The 14,958-nt window shown below is 34.2% G+C and overlaps 1 protein-coding gene and 1 pseudogene across 2 annotated transcripts; both read left to right on the top strand.

Moving 5' to 3' along the window:
• Positions 1-1,625: 1,625 nt before the first annotated feature.
• Positions 1,626-4,016, top strand: LOC111305913 (fasciclin-like arabinogalactan protein 8). The gene has a single exon (XM_022903782.2). The coding sequence runs from the start codon at positions 1,730-1,732 to the stop codon at positions 3,005-3,007; it is 1,278 nt and encodes a 425-aa protein (XP_022759517.2). The 5' UTR covers positions 1,626-1,729; the 3' UTR covers positions 3,008-4,016.
• Positions 4,017-4,086: 70 nt separating this feature from the next.
• LOC111305912 (uncharacterized) lies at positions 4,087-14,700 on the top strand (annotated as a pseudogene). Its single transcript, XR_016331415.1, has 9 exons — positions 4,087-5,090; positions 5,269-5,641; positions 9,101-9,115; positions 11,543-11,607; positions 11,735-11,849; positions 12,064-12,732; positions 13,318-13,395; positions 13,967-14,080; positions 14,269-14,700. The product of XR_016331415.1 is annotated as an uncharacterized LOC111305912 (transcript).
• The last annotated feature ends 258 nt before the right edge of the window (positions 14,701-14,958 follow it).

Below are 14,958 nucleotides of genomic sequence, written 5' to 3'. Positions count from 1 at the left end.
TTTTAGAATAACGCTGTTGATGCCAAGCCACAAGCGTAATTGGCCTCCATGCTCAAGTAGAAACCATTTTCTACTGCTTAGTTTAGCAATGAAGATTTGCATTATTGTTGAAGAAAGGCTGAATCATTTTTTTTTTTTTGTACAGAAAAAATATTATACTTTTATTTTGTAGGACATTTGAGGGCCAGACAAAAAGGACCAAAAAGGGAAGATTTGAATTTAGATGCTTGAGAATCTGAGATTGGGAGGGGGGATGTGGGACTTGGGGTGGGGTATTAGCTGTATAAAAGGACAATTCTTTGGATGAATCATTAGAGTTTTTAAGCAATTACTTAATTAATACGATGGGAATTTATGTAAAGAAACACATAATTTGAACCAATAATAACGCAAAAACAACTTAACCAACTCGACTATAAAAACAGTCAAACATCAAAATCACAGTAAATTCAGTGAATTATGTTAAGACATATTCAATAAATTTTAATATGACATTGTCATTATAAGAAACATAGTTTAAAACAAAATCATCAAAATATTATTTCAAAAAAAATATATATTAAAATTTTAATTTTGATAGCAACATATATAAAAAATGTCGATGTAAAATCAAAAATTGAATTAAAACAAATTTATTATCACCAATTGATATATGATATATATGGTAAACTATTTAATTATTACCATCAAAACGCAAAATTGTTGTGATAATAGATTTAAGATTTAATTATGATAATTCTTGTAAAACCCTTTGAGATTATTGTTCATTACTTCACAATCATAAAATTTTTTTTTTGAGACAAATGTGAAATTTATTATTTAAAAAAAAAAGGGAACCTACTACAAAAGAAAACTGCACACCAAATTATAGAAAATACAAACGTTTAGAAGGCTTATAATTTTAAGAAGACATTTAAGACATAGATTGATCCCTACCATCTCCTTTCCTCTAGTTTCGTGGATCACAGAAAAAGATAACCATTTAGTAAGGATTGTCTAAATTTCTTCAGCTAGTAGCATAGTTAAGTGTTTTTTTTTTTTTTTCAATAGGAAATTACTTAAATGAACGAATAAACAATAACATGATTATTTCTTATTTTATAGATAAATTGTTTTGAATGGTTAGTCGTTTATTTGCTCAATTTTCACGAGATGAGAAGTAAGAACCAATTGATATTGATACTAGCCGTTTTCATTAGAATTCTTCACACGACGCAGGTCGCGAAACTCGGCCATTTTTAGATAAGGTTTTAGGCATCAACTTTCAAAGTTAATCAACTAAGAATTGACCATGGGTTGAATCAACGTCAACGCGTAAGGCGTAATCAAGCCAACCCAAGAGACGTTGCAAGCCTTTGGGTTAATAGCCGTTATAAAGCCCGTTTAAACCAATCATCACCGCCACTATAACGGATAGCTTCAATCTAAAAGGCAAAGTCCATTATTGTCAATTCACCTCCCAAAAGAGGAAAAAAAAAATACGAAAGCATTTCACCCACAGAACAGAACCCCCTTTACATTTCCAGCTGTAGCCAAAGCATGCCTGACCCCTCCCACGTGGCCCCATTCCCTACAACAACTAACTAAACCGTAGTCTAACTCAACCCTGGTTCAAATTCTAACCCTCCTCCCAACTTTCTCTTTTTTTAGCGCTTCCTCTTCTTCCACGCATTATCTCAGACTCTGCTTCTTCACTGAGTTACCTCTGCCGATCTCTTCGACGTTCACGATGGGCGCATTTCACCGACTCAACCTCTTCCTTTTTTCGCTCTCTCTAGTTGCTATTGCAGCCAATGCCCACAATATAACTGCCATTCTCGAAGGTTTCCCAGATTACTCTGTTTACAACAGCTTCCTCTCCCAAACAAAGCTGGCCGATGAAATCAACACCCGAGAAACAATCACTTGCCTTGTCCTTAACAATGGGGCTATGTCTGCCCTTACAGCCAAACACCCCCTTTCCGTCGTCAAAAACATCCTTAGCCTTCACATTCTTCTAGATTATTATGACCCACAAAAGCTCCACCAAATCTCCAAAGGAACCACCCTCACTACCACTCTTTATCAAACCACCGGAAATGCCCCTGGAAACCTCGGGTTTGTCAACATCACCGATCTCCAAGGTGGAAAAGTTGGCTTTGGCTCCGCAATTCCTGGCTCCAAACTCGACTCCTCTTACACCAAGTCCGTTAAGCAGATTCCCTACAATATCTCTATTATCGAGATCAGCGCTCCGATTATTGCTCCGGGAATCTTAAATGCTCCGGCCCCGTCGGCTTCTGGCGTCAACATTACCGGTTTACTCGAGAAAGCCGGCTGCAAGACTTTTGCTAATTTGCTAATCAGTAGTGGAGTGCTTAAGACTTATGAGTCAGCGCTTGATAAAGGTTTGACCATATTTGCGCCGTCCGATGAAGCTTTTAAAGCCGAAGGTGTCCCTGATCTGAGCAAGCTCACCAATGCCGATCAAGTCTCGCTTCTAGAGTATGACGCCTCTCCAGATTACAAACCAAAGGGAACATTGAAGACGACGAAAGATCCGATTAAAACATTGGCGACTAACGGTGCTGGAAAGTTCGATCTGACAGTTACGACCGCCGGCGACTCAGTCACGCTTCATACCGGAGTTGGCCCATCCAGAGTCGCCGAGGCGGTTTTTGACTCTCCACCAGTCGTCATTTTCACGGTTGACAACGTCTTGCTTCCTTCCGAGTTGTTCGGCAAATCGCCGTCGCCAGCACCTGCTCCGGAGCCAGTTTCTTCGCCTTCACCGACACCCTCTGTGTCTCCAAGTCCATCTCCAGTGTCCGAAGCACCATCACCACTAGCCGCTTCACCACCAGCTCCACCAACTGAAACTCCCGCCGGATCTCCGGCTGATTCGCCAGCTGGATCCTCAGAGAACAGCACCTCGGATAATACTGCTGGTCACGTGAGTGCCCCGTTGTTGCGCACTATTATTTTCGCTGTCATTTCCATTTTCGTGTCGTCATTTCTCTTGTCCTGAATCGTAATTATGCCGGTCTGTTAATTTGTTCTTTTTTAGTTTTTTTTTTTTTTGAATTGTTGTTTTTATTAGAGAGGGCTTTTTATTTTTAATTTATTTTGGATTTTAATTTAAGAGGTCGGGTCGGGTCAAGGACGGAAGGTGAGATTTTGAGAGCTAGCTGCGGACTTTGGCAGCATCTGGGTGTGAAGAGGAAGAACGGTGTTTTTTTTTTTTTCTTTTTTTTGTTAATTACATTTTCTTAGTGTTTGTTTATTTTTTTATTTATTTTGCTGTTGGAATAATCGGTTTCCATTTATCACAAATCTAAAACTTAGCTGGATTAGATTAGATTAAATCTTGTAAGAAGACATTAGATTGTACTACGATGGGCGATGGCGGTGGGCTGGAAGCGAATGGATGGCAGGATTGTCAGTTAGCGCACGTGGAAAGACTGTGGTGATGGGCTCCACTTTTCATTTCTGTAGGGACCGAACTTTTTTTAAAAATCTGGTTTTCTTTTTTGGTTGTCCATGTCCCCCATGGTTACTAATATTTCCAGGTTCCTTTTTTTTTGTGCGGCGAATAGATTAGGCCACAAGCTGGAAAGCAATATTATTTCTGGCAAAATTAAGTAGTAGCTTTATAATTGGGAAAACATTTTTATTTTATGTTGTGGGGGCGTCGTTACTGCAAGGCACAAGTGCTGTACTTGTGGACGCAAATGGGGAGCCTTCTTATTCTTGCATGTTCAGTGTGGACTGCCAGTCGGCCATGATCTTCTATTTTCATCTAATAATTTAAATTCCTCCAACATTTATCAGTGTTATAGCCCGCATGATCCTTACCCCATAAAAGTCTTCCCAGCACTAAAGATATTGGGTGTCCCTTAACGATAAGAAGCATTTGATACTCCAACTCCAATTACCAATTTATTTCTAATGAAATCGTACTATAACCATCAACTTATGGCATAACCGTTTTCTAATGTCATTGCCACGTTACACTTGGTAAAAGTCTCGTTGTCCTTATTCGAAATTTAATAAAAGAATTAATAAAAAAAAAACTTGGTGGCCAAAATGGGATTTTAACAGCACATTGGTAGGGCAGGCTGCTTCATGTGTGATGTGTCTGGTAGTGACAGCCACTCAAATGGGCTTCAAACGGAGCTTACTGCTGCTGGTCTTATGGCAATACGATAAACATAATAATGCTATAACACGTTGAATAAAAGACCTTTACCACGGAGACATGTTTATCGGTTATGCTTAATTTTAGCAGCACAGTATTATTTATCTCCAGGTCAAACGTTTACCAGGAAGTCATTATCAGGAGGAAAAAGAAGTTTAAAAGATCCATGGCACGTGCTTTGATGTTCCTTCCTCTCTCTCTCCTCGGGTTTTTATCCGATTTAACAGTTGACAAATAATTCAGTATGAACAATGACAGCAGCCACCCCTCCAAAATCTCCATTCCATTTTGTCGGTGAGCTAATAATCCATGAACAATTTCAAAATCTCATACTATAGTACTATCGATGAATAAATTTATAAGAAGTCAGAGAATATTTAGGTGGACGAAATTGAAAAAAAAAATTCATTTACAATTGAAGGGCTGCCATCGTTTTGCTGAAGACTGAAGCAAACCCATGGGCTCAAGCCCAAATAAAAACTCCTTTTGATTGGACCGATCGGCCCAAAATCTTAGAGAACATCAATCGGCGAACTATATTAAACAAAACTGCAGCTTGAAAATCCTGAACTGAACCGGAACAAAGTCCGCAACTATGGCGACCGAGCCTCTCGCCTTTGTCTCTGCCTTCACGAGTTCAAACGAAAAATGACAGCGTTCGATATTCGACCTCCCAGCCGACTTCTTCGATTCGTGTCGCTTACTTTCTCCTTCTTTAACTTCAGTCTTGGAGCCTCTCTCAATATCTGAGAATTATTCTCCTGAAAAACAAAATAACACCGACGACAGGGAAGAAAAGAGTTCCAAAAACGGCGTCGTTGTGCCTAGATGGACTTGCAACACCTGCAAAGCTGAGTTTGACTCTCTCCAGGACCAGCGCTTCTACTTCAAATCCGACATTCATCGTTTTAACGTAAATATTTCGCCTTTTTTCTTTTAAATTTGATTTATTTTACGTTCTTAAAAGAAGATTATCTTTTTTTTTTTATGCTAGCCAATGAAATTAACATAGGAATTTAAAAAATTAGTTATTAATTTACCCAATTGCCAATAGAGAACAATTCAGAATTTCGTTTCATTCGATTATATAGGTAAAATTAAGCACTGCTGGAAAGGATATTGAAAAGGAAGAAGATTTTGATGAGTTGACTGCGGATTCTTTCAAAGACTATGAGGTTTCGAGTATTTCAGGATCCGAGGATGAAGCTGACAAGGGAGCTTATCCTCGCAATGATGAGCACAAGGGATCCATTGGAAATATTAGGCAGAAGTTGTTTATCCGTCTTCAAACGGGAGAGAGAATTTCAATTTGGAAATCTTAATATTGAACGAGTCGGAAAGTGTTTCATATGAGAATGACGAAGAAGTGTGGAATGGTAATGGTGGGTGCTTAAGAGAAAATGAGGTGATTGAGAGATTGGAAGCTTTGATTAAGGGGGTTAAGGCAGGAATTCAAATAGCGATGCTATAGCGGAATAACAATCATGAAATAGCGGTAGCGTCATCGTCCGTCACTGTTAGAGATGTAAATGATATATTAGTACTCACAAGTTACTCGAGTTCGATTCGAAAAAAACTCAAATTCGGTTCGATTATTGTCGAGTCGAACTCGAGCTCGAATAGTTCGACTTATCGATCGAGCCGAATTCGAGTATTCTTATATCTGACTCGAGTAGCTCGTGAGCCTAATCGAGCTTTTATATTTAAATATATTTTTATTATTTTAATTAATAAAATATTTCGAATCCGAGTTTGAGTTCGAGCATGAATAATCGAACTCTTGTCGAATATACAAATCGAGCTTATTTTTGTATATTAATCGAGCTTAATCGAGTGAGCTCGAATTCGATCACGAATCGAGCTCGAGCTTGAAAAATAAAACTCGATCGAGCTCAAACCGAATATCGAGCCTCAAATTGTGAGTTGAGCTCGAGCTCGAGCTTATCACTATTCGGCTCGGCTCGTTTACAGCCCTAGTCACCGCTATAAAAAAAACGATTAAAAAATTTAATCACGATCAAAACAATATGTAATAGCCGCTAAAAAATGACGTAATGGAAATAGTCGCAATAACGATCTGTTATTGATGCTATCTCATTTTTTTCCATCTATACTCTATAAATTATAATAATAAAAAAAAAAGCTTTTAGATTTCAATAGCAAACAGTCAAGATTTTTTATAATCAGAATAAAACAAGAAAATTGTAAAAGTAAAAATAAAAATAAAAGCCAAAAGAAAAAAATCTCTACTCAGTGCCCATAACTTAGTTTCATTCTCTCTTTTTTCATATTCAAAATCCATCTAAAAATTTTAGATACTATCAGTCATTCAATCGATAACTACTTAAATTCAAATTAGCTTCAAATCCTTCATCAATAATCAAAATTTAAAAAAAAAAATTAAGTTACCTATTTTTTTGTGAAATATTTGTAAAATAATGTTGATATTTATATTTGTAATAATCTAATATGCTGAGAGAGATGAAGATATGTAAGAAAAAGAGATAAAAAAAAAAAAAGAAGTTTGGTTGAATTTATTTGACAGATCCATCGTTGATGCCATCAAATGAAGATGAGCAAAGAAGAATTTGGGGCTGAATGAGAATCGGGGGAAGGGGGCGGTTTCTTAATTTTTGAGATGGGGTAAAGGGTGAGGGGTGGGGTAGGACGTGAGATTGGGTGGGGTGGGCTGTATGGGGGTTAGGGTGGGGGTAGGGTGGGCTGCATCGAAGGGTAAGGTGGAGAGATGGGGTGAGATTGGGTGAGGTAGGTGCATTTGAGGGTAGGGTGGAGGGGTGGGGTGAGATTGGGTGAGGTTGGGTGCATTGGAAGGTACGATGTGGTGTGTGTTTTTTTATTTAATTTTATAATTAATTTTATTAAAATTTAAATTTAAAATTTTGTAATTTTTTAAAATTTTTTTGATAAAATTTAGTTAGAGGATTGAGATTTTATAATTGAAAAAATTAAAAAATTAATAATTTAATATGAAATATATAGAGATTTTAGATGAAAATTTTTAATAAATTTTTTTGTATAAATTAGATAAAAAATAATTAAAATTAAATATTATATTTTGATTTTATTATTTATTAATTTATAATTTTATATTTGAAATTTAATAATTTTTTTGTTGTTTTGGTATTTATATTGTTGTTAATTCTTTTGTTATTAAATTAATTTTTATTAATTAATTTTTATTTTTATGTAATTATTGAATATTCTATTTATTATATAATATATTGAGTAAATTGTGATAAAAAATTTTTTACATCAATTAGTATATCAAAAAGATTAAATTACTTAATCAATTTAACATTTTACGATCTATTACTTTTAAGATTAAAATTAAAAAATTTAATGTAGATTTAATTTTTAATGATAAAATAAGTAATATTAATATTTCTAAATATAAATTTATTTTGTTTTTATATAAAATAGTAAATATGCCACTACATGAAGAGTTTCCAAGCAAAGGAGTAGAGATCGCACCAAGTGATGATATAGGTTGGCATTTTGGAGCACCCATACCAAATATCAAAGGAAATGTTTTATGCAAACTTTGTGGTAAAGTTGTAAAAAGAGGAATAACACGTTTCAATGAACACATTGCTCATAAAACTGACAATGTTGCACCATGCCTAACGTTACTGGTATGTTATGTTTTTATAATTCATTTGAAAATATTATTGTTAATTTCTCAATAAAAATTATAAAATTACATAAACATGTACAATTAATTTTTTCTTTTTTCTTAACTATATTATTAATAGGTTTAGTAAGAGAAAGTATGATGAAACTTCTTTAAGAAAGCAAATCAAAGAAAGTTGAGAACAAAAGGATAAATGATGAATTTTTATCACAATTAAGAGGGAAAGACTATGACTATGAAGGTTTTATTGATGAAAACATCACTACTAGACAAGCCATGCGAGATAGTATCTAATCACAATATGAGTGGTGGCACCAAAGACAAGAATTCAGACAAAGAACTGGTGGTTGAAGTAATATACATGAAGAGGGACGAAGCTCTCATGGCTCAGTTGCTGAATATTTTGAGAAAAAAACAAGAAAATCAACTCCAAGTAAGTTTGAATTTTCATTAAGAGGGGTTATACCTGAATTAGTTAGAAGTAAGAGTTCAAAGCAACAAAAAATAAGCGATTCATTTTTAAAGATATTAAGAAAAAAGATAGGTGAATCGGTATCAAAATTTTTTATATATGATCGACTTCCTTTTCAGTTAGCAAACTCTCCATGGTTGCATAATTTGATTTCTGTGATAGTAGAAATTGATCAATATGTGAAACTTTCAACACCTTATAAGGTCTCAGATGTATATTTAGAGTTTGAGTATCAACAAATTCATGAATGGGTTAATGGATTAAAAGCTCATTGAAATAAATTGGGTGTCACTTTGATATGTGATGGTTAGACCAATAGTTTGAACTAAATGCATATCATTAATTTTCTTGTTTATTATAGTAAAGGGACCATTTTTTAAAAATCTATAGATGTCTCAAATGTTCGTAGTAGAGATGCAAATTTTTACTACAGATTATTGGATGGAGCTGTGGAATAAATTAAGAAAAAATACATTGTTCAAATAGTCACTGATAATGAGACAGCACTTAAGGCTGCAAGAAAAAGACTAATGAAGAAGATACATCATTTGTATTGGACAACATGTTTAACTTATTGTTTGAACTTGTGCCTTGAGGATATTGGCAAGAAAAAAATATGGTAAAAATTTTGGAGGATGCAAAAAAAGTGACTTGTTTTATATACAATCACATTTGGACTATTAACTTTATGAAAAAATATACACAAGAAAAGCAAATATTTCGTCCTGTTCTTACCCGATTTGCCACTCATTTCATACAGTTAGAAGAAATAACAAGGCAAAAGCAAGGTTTGAGAGAGATGTTTAATTCAAAGGTTAGTACTTAGTAATTAGTATAACTATTTAAATCTAGCATCTTTTTTATGATATCATTGTTTAAAATATTAATTTAAAATATATTGCTCTAAAAATTTATTATTGAATATATAGAAATTTAAAGAATCAAAATGAGGACAACAAAAATCAGGGCTTGCTTATGAAACCAAAAAAATCATTTTGAGAAAAGATTTTTGAAAAAAAGCAAGTGATATATTAAAAGTTTATGAGCTTTTGGTAAAAACGTTATGCCTTATTGATGGTGATGAAAAACCAACAATGGAATTTATTTACGAGACAATGGATAGAGCTAAACAAGCAATTCAGCAAAATTATCGTTATTCTGCTAAATATGAAAAGATTATTGATAATGGATGGAGTTTCATGCATTATGACTTACATTCAGTTGGTAAGTAAACGAAGAATATAGATTGTATTTTAAAAAATATGTTTATTTTTTATGCTTAAATTGCTCATATATTTATTTTTTATTACTTTAATATAATATTGTTATGAATTATTGGTAGGTTACTATCTAAATCCATAATTTCAATTTGAAGTGAAGCATTCTGAAAATGTACTTAAAGAAACATTAGATGGTACAAAAGTAGTTATTGAAAGATTATAGATACTCAAATTAGAATGATTAATCAGGTTAGTATTTAATATTATTTTATAAATTTGACATTTATTTTATGTATTAAAAATAAAATTATTTTTATTTATTCATTTATTATTGTATTTTCATTTGATGTAGTTGCTATTATTCTAAGACAAGCATGAAACATTTAGTACTTCACATGCACAAAAAGCTTGGAAGCAAATGAATCCAGGTAATTAGTAAATTAAATAATTATAATTTATTTATATTATTTAATTGAAAAGTATATTCAAATTTAATTTAAATAATTTTATACAGCTGAGTGGTGGATAATATATGACACTTGTGTTCTTGAATTACAAAAATTAGCAATCAAAGTGCTTAGTCAGATGACATCTGTAACAAATTGTGAACGTAACTGAAGCACATTTAGCTATATTCATACCAAAGCAAGAAATAGATTGAAGTTTGAAAAACTTCATAAACTTGTATATACCCATTACAATATGAGGATGAGGATGAAACATAAAAAAAAAATGAGCATTAACGAGATAAATAATAGTTTTAATCCTATTAGCCTTGACCATATTTTTGAAGAGGATGATCTACTAACAAAATGGCTGCAGGAGAAAGAAAATCCTCTGTTAGATGGTCAAAACTCTAATTGGTTGCTTGCAAATAATTCTGATAATGAAATGAATGTTGAACAGTCACACCAATCTCAAAAAAGGAATGTGTCTCATTCAAGTTCAAGTCCAACACCAAGTCAGAGTGATGATGGTGTGGGTTTAAGTCCAGATGATGGTGATGGTAATGGTGATGATGCAAATTTTGGTGGTAATATTAATGCAAATCGAAATTATAGCCCACTTGAAGGAGAATTTGGCATTGCTGCTACTTGTGGACTTTTTATTAACATGACAGAATATGGAGTAAATCCATCTACTGAATCTAGTGGGGGTCAAAGTGCACATACAACTTCATCAAAAGGAAAAGCCAAGAAGCATCACTATGATATTTCTAGAGGTTCTTCATCTTCAGGTAGGAAATCAAATTCTAGTAACTTTGAGTATAGTGAATCATCTGCTAGTACTCAAGGACATTACTATCTACTGGACAACCTAATTTTCAACCTCTATATGGTTATCCACTTTTATATAGTTATTATCCACCATAAATGTATCCTCCACCTCAAATGTATCCCCCACCACAAATATATCATCCTCAAATGCATCAAGAACAAAGGTCACAGGAATGGGGATGGAGTCAACTTTACTCTTAAAATGAAAATAGAGAATTTGATCCTTGTCATTCTATCATATGGTAAATTTTGAAATATATATATATCAATAGTTATAATTGATAGAATTTGAAATTATTATATTTTTAAGTTTGTAATTTTATTAAATACAGATGTTTGGTATTTAATATATTATGTTTTGTTAATATCTTGATTTGTCTAGAATTAACATTGAATATGAACTTGGCTCAAGCAAAAATTTTGTTGCTTAATCAAATATGAATGTTTTATTATAATCTAACTAAAATTGTGAATACTGTTTTTTTAGAAAATAAAATATATAGTATGATATATTTTAAAAATCATTAAACAAGAGTTTTTATGATTATAATTATAATCATTATGTTTTATAAAAAATTATGTAAAATTAAAAAAAATTCACGACCGCGATGACCTTGATGACCGCAATGATCTTCGTTATATCTGAAAACGCGATAAACGCGATGTGATCGAAAACATGACCGCGACCACTATTTAGATATGTGGACTAAGGATAATAGAAGTTTCATGATTGTACTGCTTTAGTGGTGGGCACTTTGCTGGTGCATCTTTGACGGTAACTCATTTGTGGCTCACAAAACATTCCACAGGCCTGTCTTATATTTTTATCTAGAGTTCCTAAGAGCTGTTGTTATGGTTAGAATGTTATTCATAGAAAGGATCTTGTTTCTTAATGGAATAGAGCGTTAATGCATTATCACTTTCATTATCATGTAGATATGTGGTGAGGGCCAAGGCTGGTAAGAAACAGTCATCCAAAGATGCAACTGGGAAGGCTGCGAATTCTGCGGGAGCTGCACTCCGGCGGCATAATGAACTTGCATTGAAGAAGGTATTAACGTATTGGTTTTTGTTATTAGATCCTTAAAGTTCTATTACCATCCAGATTTCCAGTTGTGTCCATGTAAAGGATCACCTGCGAGTGTTCTAGTGATGCTTCAAACATCAAAACCCTTTTAATTCAATAGCATTGTCTTATTTCTGTTACTCTCATGGTTTTTCTTCATGTTCAAAGGTTGACGGATTCTTGTGTTATAAATATTTAGGAAATTCAAGAGTTGCTTGCTTCTTGGAAGTCTTATTTTGATGCTTCCTCCTGTGTTTTCATTCATGCTCCTTCAAGCAATCGTAATGTGCTTTTTAATGGGAATAAACCTTATTTCAGTCACCAGTTCTGTGCTGTTCGAAATGATCCATTGACCGTTCGTAGGCCCACCTTAAAGGAAGCCAAGCATATATATAACCAGCTTACACAAGTTGTCTATGAAGTGGAAGAGAAGGAAATTCCGCCAGACACCAAAGAAGATTTGTTGTTAAGTGGTAGCGCCATTGGTAATGGCAACCAAGACTCATGCAAAGAGGAATTAGGGCACAACTTGAATTATAGGGATGCTTCCAAAATCTGATCGGTTGATGTAAAATCTGATGTTATATCAAGCGAGAGTGATAATGAAGTTGTTTCTGCTTCCACATCTTTGCATGAAGCAGCACAATCTGGAGATGCTGAAAAAGTTAGGGAACTCCTAGAGCAGGGTTTAGATCCTTGTGTTAAGGATCAAAGAGGGCGAACCCCATACATGATGGCCAATGAGAAGGAAGTGAGAAATACTTTCAGATGATTCATGGCCTTAAACCCTGATAAGTGGGATTGGAATTCTGCTAAAATACCTAGTGCCTTAACTAAAGAAATGGAGGAATCTCAAGCGGCTCTGCAGGTATTGTTATTTTTCCTTGCTCTTGTAACTGTTCTTATAGCATTTATGAAGAATTTTCTTATTGGCACATTGATTTGCTTAACCTCTGATTAAGCATTATTAAACAATATTAATAGTTATGGCTTAAGCATGATGGATATCAATCAATATATTCTTTCTCCCTGTAAAGAATAAAAATCTCTACTTAAGTATCAATTATGAGATATTCTTTCTTCCCATAAAGAAGAAACATCTTTCGATAACTATCAATCATGAAATTCTAAAGTCAATAGAAGCACATTTTCTTTGATTTATGCGTTTATGCTGCCAGATCTTGCTTAGGATCATTAAATTGTGCTACCTTTTTCTCTTCCCTTCAACCATACGCTCCATCAGAAAATATTTATAGAAAGTTTTATCCAAGTTCTTAGAATTTGCTCTTTCGTAATTAATTTTCTTCTCAATTGGGGAACATCTCATCACTTAATGTCTTTGGTTGTCGCTGTCCTTGGACTTCTTAGGTCCTTTATTTGCTGATATATTTATGTTCCATATCCACTTCTGAGTTTTGATTAATGTCTCCATCATTTAATTTCTCTTGCTCAGGCAGAGAAAGAAGCCAAGAGGAAAGCAAGAGCAAAGAAACTGAAGAAACTGCGTAGAGCCAGGGAAAAGAAAGCTCAGGTAAATATTCCCCATTAATCAATTGAGATATTGAAGACAATATGTATCAACCTGCTGCCCCATACTTCTCCACCCCTCCCCCCCCCCCCCCCCCCAAAAAAAAAAAAAAAAACACAAAAAAAGGAAAGAATATATGATTGAAAGAAGAAAAAGGCTCTTACCTTGCACCCAACATTAAGAAAAATATAACGGTTCATCAGATATTCCATTTTGAGCTGCATATTGGTTCAGAAAAGATTTTGAATTTGCTGTATTTGTGCAAATGAAGGTTCATGTGTCCGTCTGGGGGAATGGAAGGGGCAAGTGGGACTTATAATTTGGTATTTTCTTGAAGCTATGTTCTAAGGCTTCAGTGAATTGAATTTGTTGATGCTTAGGAGGAATATTTGTAATGATTTACAGGAAAGAAGTCTGTTTTGCATTGCATCTTCTGAGTGATTTTGCATCATTAATTTTTGGTTATTTCTTTTTCTTTTTTTTTCACATGTTTCCTTTTTTCTTCACTTGCATCTCCTGGTTCCAAGTTTTTGTCATACTTGGTTTTCAACATTTTTTCAATGTCAATATGCAGGCTGAGGCTGCCCCATCCCAGAATACTGCAGCAGTTTCACATAACCAGGCCCCTGTACCTTCAGTTTCCAAGGGACTGTCTCAACCTGTTGGTGGATCACGGATCCCCAAAGAGGTGGGGCATATAATATTACATGATAGCATAATTTTATCAGTGACTTGGTTGAATTTGTTACTTATTCTCTCTTCTGAACTTTCAGATTAGCCTTCTTTTTAATTATTTTTCTAATATAAATCACCTTCTCAAATAAAGCAATGTTTGGACTATTCTAATTTTCCTTCCCTTGATTTATACTCAACCAGGAGGAACCGAAGAGAGCACAGGCTGTTGAAAGGGAAAAGAGAGCTGCTGCTGCTGAGAGGAGGATTGCTGAAGCAACTGCCCGGGACGCTCAAGGCAGTAGCACAACCGTAGGAACCTCTAATTCCCCATCCAAAAGCGGAGTAGCAGGTGATATTAGCTGCTCCTGTTGTAATGCATCATTGGCTGGAAAAGTTCCCTTTCACAGGTATAAATACAAGTATTGCAGCACCTCATGCATGCATGTTCACAGAAAGATTCTTGAAGATGGATAACTTCAGCGCTTGAATTTATAATTATGTAAATTTTCTACTTCAACGTAGGCATAGCTGAAATTTTCTTACGTTTACTGATTAGTATGTGTCATATTTTCCATATTCATTCACAAATGGAGGACAAATATATACATATACATTGCTGGACAAAAATTTTTTCCTTCTCCCCTCTTTGCCAAATGAAAATATCCTTTTAATAATCAAATTTACTCGTTTGCTGAGATGAAAACGTGTAGAAAACAAAATGATCATCATGGCTTCGTTTTGCTAAGTTGTGTTCGACAATAATCCTAATAACAATGACAAAACTAGGAAGTATTTGTTGTGATTTTATATTTGTTTGTCAAAGCAATAGAGTTCTCTTTGCTTTTGACCTTAAGATCTAGGAAGGATCGAAGGTCCGTTAGTTGTCTTCAT

Source organism: Durio zibethinus, chromosome 21 (genome assembly GCF_047325235.1).
Source record: "Durio zibethinus cultivar Kanyao isolate XHJ-2024 chromosome 21, ASM4732523v1, whole genome shotgun sequence".
Lineage (NCBI taxonomy): Eukaryota > Viridiplantae > Streptophyta > Magnoliopsida > Malvales > Malvaceae > Durio > Durio zibethinus.
The sequence above is the reverse complement of the archived record's forward strand: the minus strand, read 5'-3'. Positions and strand labels throughout refer to the sequence as shown.